Source organism: Erythrolamprus reginae, chromosome 1 (genome assembly GCF_031021105.1).
Source record: "Erythrolamprus reginae isolate rEryReg1 chromosome 1, rEryReg1.hap1, whole genome shotgun sequence".
NCBI lineage: Eukaryota > Metazoa > Chordata > Lepidosauria > Squamata > Dipsadidae > Erythrolamprus > Erythrolamprus reginae.
Window position 1 is genome coordinate 35,683,747 of NC_091950.1, and position 17,515 is coordinate 35,701,261.

Sequence of the window (17,515 nt, forward strand, 5' to 3'; positions counted from 1 at the left end):
AAAGGCGACAGCCTGGCGGCGGGGCTTCTTGGCAGCCTCCCGAATGCCGAACCCGTAAGTTCGGCAAAAGTTCGGGTTTGGCGTTTGGGTTCGGGAGGACGCTGAGAAGCCCCCCGGCTGTTTCAAAAAGCGACAGCCGGACGGCGGGGCTTCTCGGTGGCCACCTGAACTTGAACATTTTCTGAACTTCCAGGTTTGGCGTTTGGGTGGCGGGTTCATAAGACAGAAAAAGTTCGTAAGAAGAGGCAAAAAAATTCCGAACCCCGGGTTCGTATCTCGGATTGTTCGTATGACGAGGGGTTCGTATCACGAGGTACCACTGAATACGTATATTTCTTTGTGAAAATTATATTGTATGAATTTCTTTGTGAAATTGACTACAATATATATGTGGGAAGGGGTGGTAGTTGAGCGTTAATGCCAAAGATTCTGAAGACACATCAACTGAAATCTGTCTTTTTTCTTCCTGGATTTTTTTAGAACTTGTAATCTTACACTTGGACTTGATAGCATAGAAAACATCTATTTGGGCATGAACTAAGAATGTGCAATTAAGCTGGTCTGAAAATAAATATCCCACATGATGTTCTACTTTGCTAAAGCATAAGAGACAGCCACACAAACGTATTAAAGTGATCTTACCTGGTGGGCCATACAGCAAGCAGCCTTTGGGAGGTATAATCCCCACACGTTGGAATAATTCTGGATTTGTCAGGGGTAACTCTATAACCTGCAAAGAGGAAAATCTCTTTTGTGCTCAAGTAATTCAATGGGCACCAGAAATTACAAACTTTGTGTCATCTATACAATCTTCCTTCTAAAACTCTCAAAAACAGTCCGTGGTCTTCTACACTTAGTCAGGTTTCTTTGAAACAAATTCACTGCATTGTGAAGTTTGAAGTTTGGTTAAAGCTTTCAGTTTTAAATTTTAAAACCTAAGCCGTTCCATTTATGCATTTTCTTGACGTTCTGCAGCGGCATCTAATTAACACCACAAAGTCAAATATTTTTTCCTCTTACAACGATATGAGTAGCTTAGCCATGATTAGTATGTACAGGCTGGTATAAGAAAGACTCATGTACCTCTCTTAGTTCTCTGATTTGTTCTGACAATCCACCAATCTCAGAATAAGATACATCTCCAGGATCTTCGTGAGACATGTTGTAAACAAGTGGATCAACTTCCCTTGGCAAATATCTAAATATGGGAAGTAATTCCAGTTATCCGATCAGATGAATCTGCACCAGTGATTTTGTTTAAAAAAAATATCCAAATAATATTTCCCCCATCCAATGAAGACAAATAAGTTGCTAAGTTCTATAATGATCTCCCAGAAGGTTTGTTAACGAGACCACATAAAAACTTCAGGTTAAGTGCTATTTGCACAAAGGAAGAATCCTAAGCAAAGCTTTGGTTCATGTTTCCTCCTCCCCCTTCCTTCCTCTATAAAGAAGAAAGGGATGTTGCTTTCCATCCTTTTGATTTCTTTCACTTCCAATCTAAACATATGAAGACAAGATTTTACCTCATAATTGTTAAGGTGGTCATATCCAAGGCGACTCTCGTCCCAGGTTTCAATTTGCTTTTATCAAGCTGGAGGCAAAAAGGGCAATTATTACATCTGTAGCAGCATTCCCGCCTTCTGCTGCACGAATCCCAGCAACCGGTTAGGTCCCACAGAGTTGGCCTTCTCCGGGTCCCGTCGACTAAACAATGTCGTTTGGCGGGACCCAGGGGAAGAGCCTTCTCTGTGGCGGCCCCGACCCTATGGAACCAACTCCCCCCAGATATCAGAGTTGCCCCCACCCTCCTTGCCTTTCGTAAGCTCTTAAAAACCCACCTCTGTCGTCAGGCATGGGGGAATTGAAATATTTCCTTCCCCATGGCTTATAAAATTTATATATGGTATGACTGTATGTATGACTGATCTCTTAAATTGGGGTTTTTAGATTTTTTAATATTAGATTTGTTTACGTTGTCTTTTTATTGTTGTTAGCCGCCCTGAGTCTGCAGAAAGGGGCGGCATTCAAATCAAATCAAAAATAAATAAATAATAAATAAATAATAAATAAATAAAGTCAAACGTGTTCAACCAGAAAATATTCACTTGATATTAACCATATTGTTTTGGGGGGCAGGAGGGGGGACTCAAAAATATATTCAAAGGAGTATGTATGATAATGAATAAAAGCACAACAACACCCATTCAAATAATAGCAAACAATGATCCAAGTTGAAAATGTGCTGCTTGTATAAGGATAATTGCTTTTTTTCTACAGCAGGTGGATGCATTGTAGGCTAGACAATTTTCACACATCCAACCTATGCCTGCAGAAATAAATTAGGCATTGGGAGTAGCTTAGGTAGGACACCAAGCCACAACTTAGTGGCTGCAACTTTAAATTCTATTTTGATAAACCAACTCATAATCAAGTTCTAGGTAGTCCTCAGTTTACAACCCTATTTAGAACCAGCCACTCTACCACTAAGCAAAGCAGTTGCTAAATAGGAAATCATGCAATCACAATTCTGTTTTTCCACTTGAAAGAGACAGGGCTAGTCAGTTTCACACTTTTTGCTTTTGTTTGCCTTGTAACCACTCCCCAACTCCTTGGAATGCTGGAGCCCCTGCTTACTATCTTGTACACATTGAAAGCAATGCAATCATGCTAGCAGCCCAAAGTTGGGAGCCATGGGTGTGATAGCTTGAAGTCTGCTTTGAGTGACATGGGGGAAAGGGTCAGGGAAAGGAGAACTACAGAAATCATAATTTGCTTTCTTTCTCCTCCCTCACCCTCCCAAGAAAGTAGAGAAAGAGATTTCAAGAAAGAAAGCTGTTTGCTTTTGAAAAGCAATGTGATCATGTCAGCTATGGGAAAAGGTTAGAGAAAATAAGAGTCCCACAGAAATTGTTTAGATTTTCCTCTGCCTCTCCCCGTCCCCCAGTGCAGAGAGATTGGAGAGAAAGAGATTTCAAGACAGTACTACTTGCACAACATGCTTATGGCACCCAGCTCGATTGCTAGCATGGTGCTGTTGTCAATGTATAGAACAGTAAAGCTTATTTTCTTGCAATCCCTATCTCCAATCTCTGCTCTGTCAAGGGGAAAGGAGAAAAACGTGGTTCAAGTACAGGACTGATTGTAATGATAGAAACATAGAAGTCTGATGGCAGAAAAAGACCTCATGGTCCATCTAGTCTGCCCTTATACTCTTTTCTGTATTTTATCTTAGGATGGATATATGTTTATCCCAGGCATGTTTAAATTCAGTTACTGTGGATTTATCTACCACGTCTGCTGGAAGTTTGTTCCAAGGATCTACTACTCTTTCAGTAAAATAATATTTTCTCATGTTGCTTTTGATCTTTCCCCCAATTAACTTCAGATTGTGTCCCCTTGTTCTTGTATTCACTTTCCTATTAAAAACACTTCCCTCCTGAACCTTATTTAATCCTTTAACATATTTAAATGTTTCGATCATGTCCCCCCTTTTCCTTCTGTCCTCCAGACTATACAGATTGAGTTCATTAAGTCTTTCCTGATACGTTTTATGCTTAAGACCTTTGACCATTCTTGTAGCCCGTCTTTGGACCCGTTCAATTTTGTCAATATCTTTTTGTAGGTGAGGTCTCCAGAACTGAACACAGTATTCCAAATGTGGTCTCACCAGCGCTCTATATAAGGGATCACAATCTCCCTCTTCCTGCTTGTTATACCTCTAGCTATGCAGCCAAGCATCCTGCTTGCTTCCCCTACCGCCTGACTGCACTGTTCACCCATTTTGAGACTGTCAGAAATCACTACCCCTAAATCCTTTTCTTCTGAAGGTGATTGAGGACACTATGAAGATCAAGTAGGCTGTAAAGTTATTTTGTTAACACTGTTGTAACTTTGAACAGTACTGAACAAATGCTCAATGAACAATTTTCACTTGTACTCACCTGACGACGACAGCCAACTACGTATCTTGGTCCATTTGTTGCTTTGACAATGACTAGGAATAGCAAAGAAGAAAGCAGGTGAATGCATCTATTCAACCATGATTTGAATAACAAACAAAATAAAACCCAACCATAAATTTTAAAAGAACAGTTACATGCCATTATAGTTATGCTACTCATGCCTCAAATCCAAAAGTAATTTTAATTTTGATAGAAAGGAAAAGTAATGAAATGGTATCCCCATGTACTTACACTTCTCTTCTGTTAATTGTTTAAGAACCTCGCCAACAATCTGTTTTTAAAGGAAATGGAAAAATACACTGTTACTATAATCTCCCTGCCTGCCTGAATTTCTGAAATGCATCAGATCACATGGCCTCGATATAAAGTCAGGGTGCCATTAGTGACCATCATATACAATTAGGACTACTATCAAAGGGAATGAAATGGCTGCCTCAAGCAGCAGCTCTCAAGTGTTGCAAAAAGGCAACAAAGTATTAATTGGAACAGGATATCATTTGTTGCTGGATTTAAGGCAATAACATTTTTGAATGTGCTTATTACTTTGTAATTATTATTTTTATTGGACTTCTATGCTGCCCAATCCTGTAGGACTCAGGCGACTTACAGATATACAAATATAATACAGTGAAACCTTGTCTCACAAACTTAATTGGTTCCGGGATGAGGTTCTTAAGGTGAAAAGTTTGTAAGACGAAACAATGTTTCCCATAGGAATCAATGGAAAAGCGATTAATGCGTGCAATTCACCCCTTTTGCCAGCCAAAGCACCTGTTTTTATGCTGCTGGGATTGCCCTGAGGCTCCCCTCCATAGGAAACCCCACCTCCGGACATCTGTGTTTTTGCTATGCTGCAGGGGAATCCCAGCATCGCAAAAATGGGTGCTTCGCTGGCAACGGAAGTCCGGGGGTGGGGTTTCCCAGCGAAGGGAGCATCAGTGAAATCACAGCATTGCAAAACACCGAAGTCCTCGAAACCACATCTCCGGACCTCTGTGTTTTTACGATGCTGCGATTTCACTGAGGCTCCCCTCGCTGGGAAACTCCACCTCCAGACTTCCGTTGCCAGCGAAGCACCCATTTTTGCGCTGCTTGCATTCCCCTGCAGCATCACAAAAACATGAAAGTCCAGAGATGGTGTTTCCCATGGAGGGGAGCCTCAGAGGAATCCCAGCAGTGCAAAAAAAGGGTGCTTCGCTGGCAACGGAAGTCCGGAGGCCGGACATCCCAGCGGCAGCGGTGGGTTTGTAAGGTGAAAATAGTTTGTAAGAAGAGGCAAAAAAATCTTAAACCCCGGGTTTGTATCTCGAAAAGTTTGTATGATGAGGCGTTTGTAAGACGAGGTATCACTGTACAAAATAAAAAGAAGTCAAATATCAATAATAAAATCTAAAACACCCAATTACAAAACCCACGCTAAAACTATAAAAACTCATTATAAAACCCATGAATCCAATCTATCAGACAACATACATACCAATCAAACATAACTCTGCCGTGCCAGATGTTAAAATTCATGGCTCTCGGGTCTGCTGGCAAAGCCAGGTCCTGACGGCCTTTCGGAAGGCCAGGAGAGTGGGAATAGTAGCAACATAATGGGGGGGGGGGTTGGTTGGTTCCATAGAGCCAGGGCTGCTACAGTGAAACCCTTCCCCCACGGTCCCGCCAAACTACATTGCTTAATTGATGGGATCTGGAGGAGGCCGACTCTGTGTGATCTTATTTATTTTATTATTTATTCATTTTATTTATTCGATTTTTATGCCGCCCTTTTCCTTAGACTCAGGGCAGCTTGCAACATGTTAGCAACAGCACTTGTTAACAGAGCCAGCCTATTGCCCCCACAATCCGGGTCCTCGTTTTACCCCCCTCGGAAGGATGCAAGGCTGAGTCAACCTTGAGCTGGTGATGAGATTTGAACCGCTGACTTATAGATCTACAATCAGCTTCAGTGGCCTGCAGTACAACACTCTACCTGCTGTGCCACCCCGGCTCAAATATGGGTCTATGGGAAGTATGTGGCAGATTCCCATTGACTTCAGATACCCATGAAAAGCTAAGGCAAGGGATCCTCCCTGAACTCTGAGAGGTACCCATTAAAAACACACAATGTTGACATTTGTTCCAGCCAATCACAATTCTCAGAAAATTTGCTTTTTCCAACTTTTGTGGCTTTGCAGCCTGGCTTGGGGGAGGGGGAAACTGTACTGTGCGAGTGGCCTGGTAGGGCACATGGGCACGCATCTCAAGTTGCGCACGTCGAGATGCACACACACATGTGCCTGTGCTCAGGCATACCACTTGCACAACCCAGTTCCGAATAGGCCAAGGCTCGGTAGTGGGCCGCAGCCCAGGGTTTAGCGCAGTGTTTCCCAACCTTGGCAACTTGAAGATATTTGGACTTCAACTCCCAGAATTCCCCAGCCAGCATTTGCTGGCTGGCGAATTCTGGGAGTTGAAGTCCAAATATCTTCAAGTTGCCAAGGTTGGGAAACACTGGTTTAGCAACCCCTGCATTAACCACCAGTTTATTCACTGAACATTATGACTGCACGAGTGCTCACCTGTCCAACACTTTGTAGAGCTTTGAGGTCATTTTCTGATTTCTCATACTGCTTGGTAAGTTCCTTCAGTTGTTCCCTTACTAAGATAGAAGAACACAGATTTCAGATAAAGTTCATACAATACGTGCTAATATGAGGGTCCCCCAGAAAGTAATGCACCACATTTTTTTCTTCAACAATTATTTATTGAACACAATGAAACTTACACACAAGAAAGAAGGATGTTTCTTCTACACTCCCTATTTTTCCATGTAACCTCTGTCCCATTCTATGGCGTTCCTCCAGAGAGACACAAGGGTGTACATGCCCTGTTGGTACCACTGCTTGTTCTGGTCACAAAGCCATCTCTGCACTGTGCCAATTCATTCATTCATTCATTCATTCATTCATTCATTCATTCATTCATTCATTCATTCATTCATTCATTCTCCCGGCCTGTTCCGTTTTATGTATGGTTTGTCTGGGATGTATGACTGTTTTATATTAAGGATTTCAACTGTTTTGTAATCATTAGATTTGTACTGTGTTTTGCTGTTGTGAGCTGCTCCAAGTCTCCAAAGAGGGGCGGCATTCAAATCAAATCAAATCAAATCAAATCAAATCAAATCAATAAACAACAACAACAACAACCATTCATTCATTCAATTTTTATGCCACCTTTCTCCTTAGATTCAGGGCAGCTTACAACACGTTAGCAATAGCACTTTTTTAACAGAGCCAGCATACTGCCCCCACAATTCGGGTCCTCATTTTACCCACCTCGGAAGGATGGAAGGCTGAGTCAACCGTGAGCCGGTGTTGAGATCTGAACCGCTGACCTACAGATCTACAGTCAGCTTCAGTGGCCTGCAGTACAGCACTCTACCTGCTGCGCCACCCCGGCTCTCAATCACCTCTAATGGCCTCATCCTCTGTGCCCAGCAACTAACCGTACTTCTGTCGACTGCAGATTCTCCATAAACTGTACACAAACGTTTGTGAATGTTCCCAACAGTTTCTTTCTCTGCAGTGAGAAATTCAATGATGACACACTGCTTGTAACGTGCATCACTTACAGACACTATTTCAAAACACGGCTGCAGCTACGCTATCTGTCTGAAGAAACACAAAATTTACACATACACTACTGACAATTCAAATAATATATATCTAAAGTTTCGCATTCATACCATTACTGTAGGCTGAGAAAAAAAATGTGGTGCATTACTTTCTGGGTGACCTTCATAGTTCATACCGTCTGTTCTTCCATTTCAATCCACAGGGAGGGAAATTAAGACGCAAAATTTTATGGTAGACCATTGTACAGTACCCTGTTTTCCCCAAACTATGACATCCTCTGAAAATAAACCCAATTGGGCTTTTGGGTGCATGACAATAAAGCTAAGTGCTTATTTCAGGGTTCAAAAGACAGGGTCTTAATTTTGGGGAAACATGGTACATTAAAAGTGTCTTCCCTATATTTCTTCCTATTGTATATCTATTGTATATAATAGGGAGACAAATGGTACATTTAGGGCAGTCTCTTATCCTTACCAGGAAGGAGAAAGTAGGATTTTTTTTCAAATTCATTTAAAAGAAATTATTTAACTCATACTTGAAGATACTGTATGTAAGGATAGGAGAATCAAGAATAAAGGGATAAAATTCATTTTATTTACTGAATTTCCTATGCAGAATTCATCTTTGTGCCAATAAATTAAATTCTGCTCATGTCTTTAGCAGGAGGTTGCTGCATAGACATTGGGAGTTCAGCAGCATACAAATTGTTTTTCCCCCCCTAAACAACTGAAGAAGAGACAAAGGAATTGGCTCTCTTATGTTTGACTCTAATAAATGTATAGGAGTTTGTTGAAGAGGTCAAACAGTAGGAACCAAAAGGGGGCAGTAACTATGGAACCTTAAGTTCCTACTGCAGAATAAACATTGGGGGTATAGTCATATATAGATGCTAGGTTTCAGGAATCCCATTAGAAATAGAAATTAATAAATAGAAAAGTAGAAACATAGAAACATAGAAGACTGACGGCAGAAAAAGTCTTCTATGTTTCTACTTTTCTATTTATTAATTTCTATTTCTAATGGGATTCCTGAAACCTAGCATCCATATATGACTATACCCCCAATGTTTATTCTGCAGTATTAACATATTAGAAAGTATTAGAAAGTACAGTAATACCTCATCTTACGAACCTAATTGGTTCCAGGGGGAGGTTCGTAAGACGAAAAGTTCGTAAGACGAAACATTGTTTCCCATAGGAAACAATGTAAAATCAATTAATCCATACAATGACACCCCCCCCCCGCAAAAAAACGCCCGTCACCTTTTGAAACAGCTGGGGGCGCTTCCCAGCGTCCTCCTGAACCCGAATGCCAAACCCGAACTTCCGGGTTCGGCGTTCGGGAGGCTGCCGAGAAGCCCCGCCGCCCGGCTGTCACCTTTTAAAACAGCCGGGGGGCTTCTCGGCGGCTTCCCGAACGCCGAACCCGGAAGTTCGTCTTTGGGGTTCGGGTTCAGGAGGACGGTGGGAAGCCCCCCGCCTGTTTCAAAAAGCGACAGCCGGGCTGTGGGGCTTCTTGGCGGCAGCGGGTTCATAAGAACAAAAAAGTTCGTAAGAAGAGGCAAAAAATTTCTGAACCCCGGGTTCGTATCTCGGGTTGTTTGTAAGACGAGGGGTTCGTATCATGAGGTACCACTGTATTAGAAAGTAATAGAAAATCCCTCATGAAATTTTAGTAAAGATGACAAGAGAGCAGAACTATACTACCATTTGATCACTACAGGCTGGTTCAGTAATGACAGACACCAAAGGTATATGAATGGCTCCATGTCAAAATAAAAGGATGTAAAGGTCCTATACAGTGAACATACCTAATTAAAAATGATTTGGATGAACATTAGGAAATGATCATCACATTTGCTAACAACACAAATATAGAGGAGTAGCAAACACCTCAAATGACAGTATCAAGATTCAGGAAACATAGAAACATAGAAGACTGATGGCAGAAAAAGACCTCATGATCCATCTAGTCTGCCCTTATACTATTTTCTGTATTTTATCTTAGGATGGATATATGTTTATCCCAGGCATGTTTAAATTCAGTTACGGTGGATTTACCAACCACGTCTGCTGGAAGTTTGTTCCAAGGATCTACTACTCTTTCAGTAAAATAATATTTTCTCATGTTGCTTTTGATCTTTCCCCCAACTAACTTCAGATTGTGTCCCTTGTTCTTGTGTTCACTTTCCTATTAAAAACACTTCCCTCCAGAACCTTATTTAACCCTTTGACATATTTAAATATTTCGATCATTGTCCTCCCTTTCCCTTCTGTCCTCCAGACTATACAGATTGAGTTCATTAAGTCTTTCCTGATACGTTTTATGCTTAAGACCTTCCACCATTCTTGTAGCCCGTCTTTGGACCCGTTCAATTTTGTCAATATCTTTTTGTAGGTGAGGTCTCCAGAACTGAACACAGTATTCCAAATGTGGTCTCACCAGCACTCTATATAGTGGGATCATAATCTCCCTCTTCCTGCTTGTTATACCTCTAGCTATGCAGCCAAGCATCCTACTTGCTTTCCCTACCACCTGACTGTACTGTTCACCCATTTTGAGACTGTCAGAAATCACTACCCCTAAATCATTCTCTTCTGAAGTTTTTGCTTACACAGAACTGCCAATACAATACTCAGATTGAGGATTCCTTTTCCCCAAGTGCATTATTTTACATTTGGAAACATTAAACTGCAGTTTCCATTGCTTTGACCATTTATCTAGTAAAGCTAAATCATTTACAATATTACAGACGCCTCCAGGAATATCATCCTATTGCACACTTTAGTCATCGGCAAATAAGACAAACCTTCCCTACCAAACCTTCCCCTATGTCACTCACAAACATATTAAAAAGAATAGGACCCAGAACAGACCCTTGTGGCACACCGCTTGTAACCTGTCTCTGCTCAGAATACTCGCCATTAACAATAACTCTCTGATGTCTACTAATAACTTCACAAACAAGAACAATGGACAGTTGCCAACAAGATGATTTTCAACAGAGGTAAATGTAAAATGCTACATCAAAATAAGAAAACTCAAAGCATGGGTATAGGATGGGGGGACCTTAGTGGACATGTGAAAGAGATCTTGGTGGATTACAAGCCTGACATGAGCCAACAGCATAACACAGCTGCAAATGTAATCCTTGGCTGTATCAACAACGGTACAGTACATTGTCAAGATCAAGAATATCATTTGTTCTTTTCTAGAATATTGTATCCAGTTCTGGGCACTTTAGGAATGGAAGAAGCGTATTCAGAAGACAATAACCAAGATGAATAAGGAACTGAAAAGAAAAACGTATAAGGAATAAAAATATTAGGCATATTTAGCCTGAGAAAAAGAAGACTAGAGAATTGATAGCTGTTTTCAAATATCTGAAGGACTATAGCAGTGATGGTGAACCTTTTTTGGTTCACATGCCAAAAATGTGTGCACACACACCCATCTCCGCACATGCACACAGGCCACACTGAAGCCTGGGACAGCGAAAAAACAGGCAAACCGGAAGTTCAGAAAATGGACTTCCGGTGTGCCCGTTGTACTGTTTTTTGCACTCCAGATGTTTAAGGGAAGCCCCAGAGTGCAAAAAAGCAGCCCAACGGGCAAATCAGAACTTTAGAAAAACAGACTCAACCACAATTCTTTGGATTCATAAATCTACTAAACTATGAACCATACTTTTCAAGCTATTAGAACTACAGAACATAACTACACCAAAAAACCTATCTGTCTGTCTATCTTCTATCTATTTATATAACGAAACGACTCAGGGCAGCATACAACATTAAACACAATAATATATAAGAAATCTAAATAACTATAAAAGATTTACTAAAAAACATGTTTAAAACACCCCATGTACAATCACACCCATTCATCCAGTCCAATCTTATCTAGTATCGGCCGAAGACAGATACTTCTCATCCATATGAAATTTGGGCTGAAATAAGATTTACATTCATTCTCAGCCATGAAAGTCCCCCAAACCTGTCAAGTCCCATTAAAGTTGTCATCTCAACCTACTTCAACAGGATTGTTACTACTGGGTGAGAAATGGAAGAAAGAAATGCCACATATTCTAATGTGGGCATCGGTAGGATATAAATGCCACAATTAAAATGACAGTATTTTATTGCATCAAATGTAGAACAGCCCCATCTCACTCACAGAGCGATCCCAATGATGCCCTCCCCATCTGAGGGTCTATCCACGGTTGACCTCACCAAGTTCCTAAGAGGTCAGTAAGGGGCGTATATAAGTGCACCGGAGTGCCTACCGTCCCCTGTCCTATTGTCTCTCCTATATCTTCTCTTCTATACGTATATCTTTTTCTGCTATTCTGTCATAGTTATATTTTACTCCTTTATTTTCTCCTCTATTCCCCCTTTAACACATTCTACCTGATTATATCTTCTATAACAGTGTTTCCTAACCTTTGCAACTTCGCTGGCTGGCGAATTGTGGGAGTTGAAGTCCAAATATCTTCAAGTTGCCAAGATTGGGAAACACTGCTCTATAACCCTCATTGTGTATTAGACAAAATAAATAAATAAATAATAAATAATCCGCACTGAGCAAATCTCCCTACGGAAACATTGCACAGGATCTGAGTGGGAAACAAATATGAAGATGATATGGGAAAATATAGACTTTTTTCGCTGCATCCAACGCGTCTTCCCCGCCCTGATTGATATACTATCATTATTGAGAGATCGGGTTCTTTAAGAGCGGGGGATGAAATCAGGGAGAAGCACAGAGACCAGCCTTCCTTCGCCGCCACCGAGCAGTCACTCACGCTCCTTCAGGCGCCCGTCGATCTCCTTGTGCTCCAGCAATTTCTTGCGGTAGTCTTGCAGCGCCTTGTCTCGCGGCTCCGCCATGATGATGAGACGAAAGCCAAGCTATGCCGGTGGCGAGGCGCAAAGGACGCCGGGAGTGACGGCCCAAACCGGAGAAGCGGCTTCCTCTCAGGATTTCCTCTTTCCGGATGATTGCTGGAATTGCTTGCTTCGTATCAGAGCGCCCCCTGCTGCCCTGGAGGGGAATTGCTTGGGGGGGGGGAGAAGGGAAAACGACGCGGAGGCTGCCTTGAGCGGGATAAACAGAATTAGCCGACGTTCATGTAATGAGATACCCAGAAATGATTTAGATTTAAGACGGTTCACTGTCATTGGGGGATATCATTATCATCATTATTATTATTACTCCAAAAAACAATAATACACAGCAAACGAGATTGATATGCTGGATTTTGTATCACAATACGGTATCACTATTACTATTTATCACATTATTGCAGGGGTAGGCAAAGTTGGCTCTTCTATGACTTGTGGACTTCAACTCCCAGAATTCCTGAACCAATCATGCTAGCTTAGGAATTTTGGGAGTTGAAGTCCACGTGTCATAGAAGAGCCAACTTTGCCTACCCCTGCACTATTGTATCACATTATTATTATTGTTTTTGTTGCTGTTGTTGTTGTTGTTGTTATTATTATTATTATTATTATTATTATTATTATTATTATTATATTTTCTATGTCGCCCCTCTTTGCAGACTCAGGACAGCTCACAACAGATATAGGTACAACAATAGAATATATAAGAAATCTAAACATTAAAAATCTGATCTAAAACCCCAGTTCATTAAAAACAATCATCCCATATTCATATTTATTTACTTACTTATTTATTAGATTTGTATGGCGCTCCTCTCCGAAGACTCGGAGTGGCTCACAATAATAAATTACATTGTCGGCAGGAGATAGATGCCTGGGATAAACATATATCCATCCTAAGATAAAATACAGAAAATAGTATAAGGACAGACTAGATGGACCATGAGGTCTTTTTCTGCCGTCAGACTTCTATGTTTCTATGTTTCTATAGATGTAACACTCAACAGCCCCAAGCCTGTGGGGAAAATGTAGGAAACTGATATAGAGTAATGGATGTAGGCAATATGTATACACAAATCTCCATTATTCTTGGGCTGTAATGTTTTTTGCAAATTCAGACATATATATATATATACCACAGTAGTATTGAGGGAGAATGCATGGTTTTATTATCAATCTCCTTTTTACGGGAAAAAACCCCAGTCCTCTGAATGTTGTTTATGTTTATTGTCCCTTTACTTTCCAAATTATTGGCATATAATACAAAGTAATACAGACAACTGCAAAATAAGGCAAAAGAAACTTCTCTTCCAGAACAAAATCAATACATAAACTGAATTTTGTCCCCAAAGGAACCATTATGGCACTTGTCCTTACTTGCATTTTGAGTGGCATATCCAACATAAAGCTAAAACCTTTTTTTAAAATAAAATAAAATATGTGACACTAAGGCTTTGCCCCATTTCCACCAAGTAGCAGCAAAATCTGCAGAGTAAGAGTTGGATAAAAATAGGTGTAACTGATTTATTTTTATTTTTTTAAAAACCTCTGCTTTTGTCTTACATGCCACTGATTCTTCTTTACAGAAAATTTGAACGCAATAGAAAAGTATATCTGTTTGGGTAGAAGCCAAACACTTGTTTAGTGGCTACTACAGCAGTATTTTTGTCTATCTCCAAGAAGTATCTGCATTCCAAACACAGGTGATTCAAGAGTCACAGGAAGCTTTACAGGGGTGTGTCCCTAATCATTCACCTTAGGAGCTTGATGGAGATGTTACACAGAGCAGTAGATATTGGTCTGTATACACCCCTGCAATCTTTTGGGTATGACCCAATAGCACTGTTATTAAGATGTTTACAGCCAGTCATTCTGCTTTCTCCCTAGCATGTGTGTAAGGCAGCTGACATCATAAATGTATCTTGTCTTTCTATGAATACTGAGAGCATAGGCACCAAAGACAAATTCCTTGTGTGTCCAATCACACTTGACCAATCAAGAATTCTGTTCTATTCTAAATATGATTAAACTAATAACATTATGAAGGACAAGAAAAATAACCTAACCAAAATCAAACAAGGCAGAGGGATAACTCATGAAGGCTGTTGACTTTATGGAATAAGAAAATCTTTCAAAGGAATAATAAAAAAAAAACCTACTGGATTTGAGATTTTCAAAGTCTGATCCACAATGCTTATGCTTCCAAAACACATGGAAGCTGACCAAGGAGAGATTCAACCTAGAAATAAGGAAGAACTTCCTGACGGTCAGAGCAATCAACCAGTGGAACAACCTGCCTCCCCAACTCTGGACACTTTCAAGAGGAGATTGGACTGCCATTTGGCTGGGGTGCTATAGGATTTCCTGCTCAGGCAGGGGGTTGGACTTGATGACCTGCATGGTCCCTTTCAACTCTAACCACTGTTTACTGTAAGCTGCGCACGTGCGCACGCGCCCCCCCCCAAATACCCACCAGCGCACCCTTTTCCACAGGCGCGCACTCCCCATCCCCCTGCCAGCCCGCGGGGGGGGGGGGCACCAGCAGTAGAAGGACAGGGAGCTGCGACCTCCCCTGCCTCCCCACCATGCCTCTCGGCCCCCTTGCGCCCCTGGCCTCTCGGTGCTGCCTCCCGCCCGCCCGATCTGCCCCCTCTCCTCCTCCTCCACTGAAAGAAAAGCGCGGAGGCTGCCTGCTTGAGCCTCCCGTTGCTCCACGCAGCTTCGCCCTGCCTGTCATCCTGGGCGAAGTGCTGAGTGAGGGAGTCAGGAAGGTCCTCCTGCCCCCCCCAGCCGAAAACACAACGGAGGTCTGCCGCCACCAGCTTAAGCCTCCCGTTGCTCCACTCCGCTTCGCCTTGCCTGTCATCCTGGACCTCCGTTGTGTTTTCGGGGGGGGAGCGGCGGGAAAGTCCTGTGCCGGCCAGGAAAGCTGGCTTTCCGGGAAAGCAGCGTGCCTTTCAGACACGCTGCTTTCCTGCACCTATTTCCTGGGGGGGGGGGAAGTGGCATCCTCCCCCCCGCCCAGGAAAGAGTTGCAGGAAAGCAGCGCATTTGAAAAGCGCACTGCTTTCCCGGAAAGCCGGCTTTCCTGGCCGGCACAGGGCTTTCCTGGGCAGCTGGCTTGAGCCTGGTGCCGGTCAGCAAAGCCGGCTGCCCGCCGGAGACGTGGAGAGAAAGAAGGGAAAGAGAGGGAGGAAAAGAGAAGTGGAGATGAAAGAAGGAGGGAGGGAAGGAAGGGAGAGAAAAGTGAACGAGAGGGAGAGAGAAAGAGAGGAAGGAAGAAAGAGATAAATATAAAGGGAGGGAGGGAAAAAGAGAGGGAGGAGAAGAGGGGAAGGAAGAAAAAGAGAGAGAAAGAGAAAAAAGTGGAAGAAAGAAAGAAGGAAAGGAAGGAAGGGAGAGAGAGAGAGAGAGGAGATAGGAAGGAAGAGAGAGAGAGTGAGAGAGAGCAAGAAAGAAAGAGTGAGAGAGGAGAGAGGAAGGAAGAGAGTGAGAGAGTGAGAGAGAGCAAGAAAGCAAGAGAGAGAGAGGAGTGGAAGGAAGAGAGAGAGAGAGAGAAATGATAGAATAAAGGGGAGAAAAAAAGAGAAATGAGAAAATGATTGAGGCAGAGAATGACAGGAAAGAGAGAGAAACAGAGAGAGAAGTGACTCTTGATTTAAAGCATATGGTAAAAGCACTTAAATAATAAGAGAAAAGAAACCCCAGTCCTCACCTGTTTTTATTAATAGTTATGTTTTTGGATTTGCTGGTTGTTTTAATTTTAATAGTAATAGAGTTTTGTTTTGTTTTATTATTAATTTCTTTTAATAAAAAAGAAGGGATTTTATTTATTTATTTATTTATTTATTTATTTATTTATTTATACATACATACATACATACATACATACATACATACATACATACATACTTCAGACACTATACTTTTCCGCCCACCCTGAAAAAAAATTAGAGGGAACACTGACTCTAACGATAAATAAATAAAATAAAATAAATAAATAAACATCAAACTATTGACTAGCTAAACCCATTTTACAATAACATGCTCTGCAAACCCAGATTGTATGCTAGTTTAGAGTTCAATTTTGTCGTGGAAAGCCAGAAAATTGGGTGGAGTATAATAGAATTACAATACATTAATAATGAGTGTGCACCTCATTTAGGGTGTGACAATAATTAAGGTATTATATGGTGGACCACAGTCAGATCCATCTATCAAAGCATAGGCAGATGCGCAAAACATTCCCCATTGCACCCATCATTTCAGCATCTAGGATTTGACATAATGTGTCCTGAAACAAGAAAACAAAACACTCTGGGCCAAAAATGATTGAACGCCTGTCCTCAGTTCAGGGGTGGGTTCTAACTAACCTTGCTGCCAGTTCGCTTTCTCCCAGGCCATGTGGGCACAAGTTGTGGCTGTGCACATGTGCAGTGGTAAAAAAATTTTTTTTTTTAAAGTCAAAAGTAAGATGGCGACCACATACACAGTGCCAGAAATCTGCTTCTGCACATGTGCAGAAAGAAAAAAACACAGGGGAAAATGCAAAATAAAATAAAATAAAAATGCACACAAACACCAAAAAAGCCAAAAACAAAATGGCGACCGCATACTCCGAGTCTGCGGAGAGGGGCGGCATACAAATATAATAAATTATTATTATTATTATTGTTGTTGTTGTTGTTGTTGTTGTTGTTATTGTACACAGTGTCAGAAACTTGGAACTAGAGAGGAAGAAAAACAGAAAAAAATCTTTAAAAAAAAAAAGATGGTGACGCCCACAGACCAGCACCAAACAAATCGGTTCCCTGATGACATTGTAACATCACCTGTAGGTCACTACCAGTTTGGGGGTACTAGTCTGAACCAGGAAAAACCCACTAAGAGCAACTAAGGGAAACTAATTAAGGAGAGAATATCTCCGAGACCGCCTCCTGCCACACGAATCCCAGCGACCGATTAGGTCCCACAGAGTGGGCCTTCTCCGGGTCCCGTCAACTAAACAATGTCGGTTGGCGGG

At 41.6% G+C, this 17,515-nt stretch overlaps 1 protein-coding gene across 1 annotated transcript in view; it reads right to left on the reverse strand.

Annotated features, from left to right (window-relative positions):
- PSMC6 (proteasome 26S subunit, ATPase 6) overlaps positions 1-17,515 on the reverse strand; it is a 36,045-nt gene that overhangs the window by 10,494 nt on the left and 8,036 nt on the right. Inside the window, exons 2-9 of the mRNA XM_070749414.1 lie at positions 13,280-13,388; positions 12,393-12,684; positions 6,530-6,609; positions 4,197-4,236; positions 3,945-3,997; positions 1,527-1,594; positions 1,084-1,198; positions 643-730 (exon numbers count right to left, since the gene is read on the reverse strand). Coding sequence (XP_070605515.1) covers positions 643-730; positions 1,084-1,198; positions 1,527-1,594; positions 3,945-3,997; positions 4,197-4,236; positions 6,530-6,609; positions 12,393-12,477 — 529 coding nt within the window. The 5' untranslated portion in view covers positions 12,478-12,684; positions 13,280-13,388. The remainder of the gene's footprint in view (positions 1-642; positions 731-1,083; positions 1,199-1,526; positions 1,595-3,944; positions 3,998-4,196; positions 4,237-6,529; positions 6,610-12,392; positions 12,685-13,279; positions 13,389-17,515) is intronic.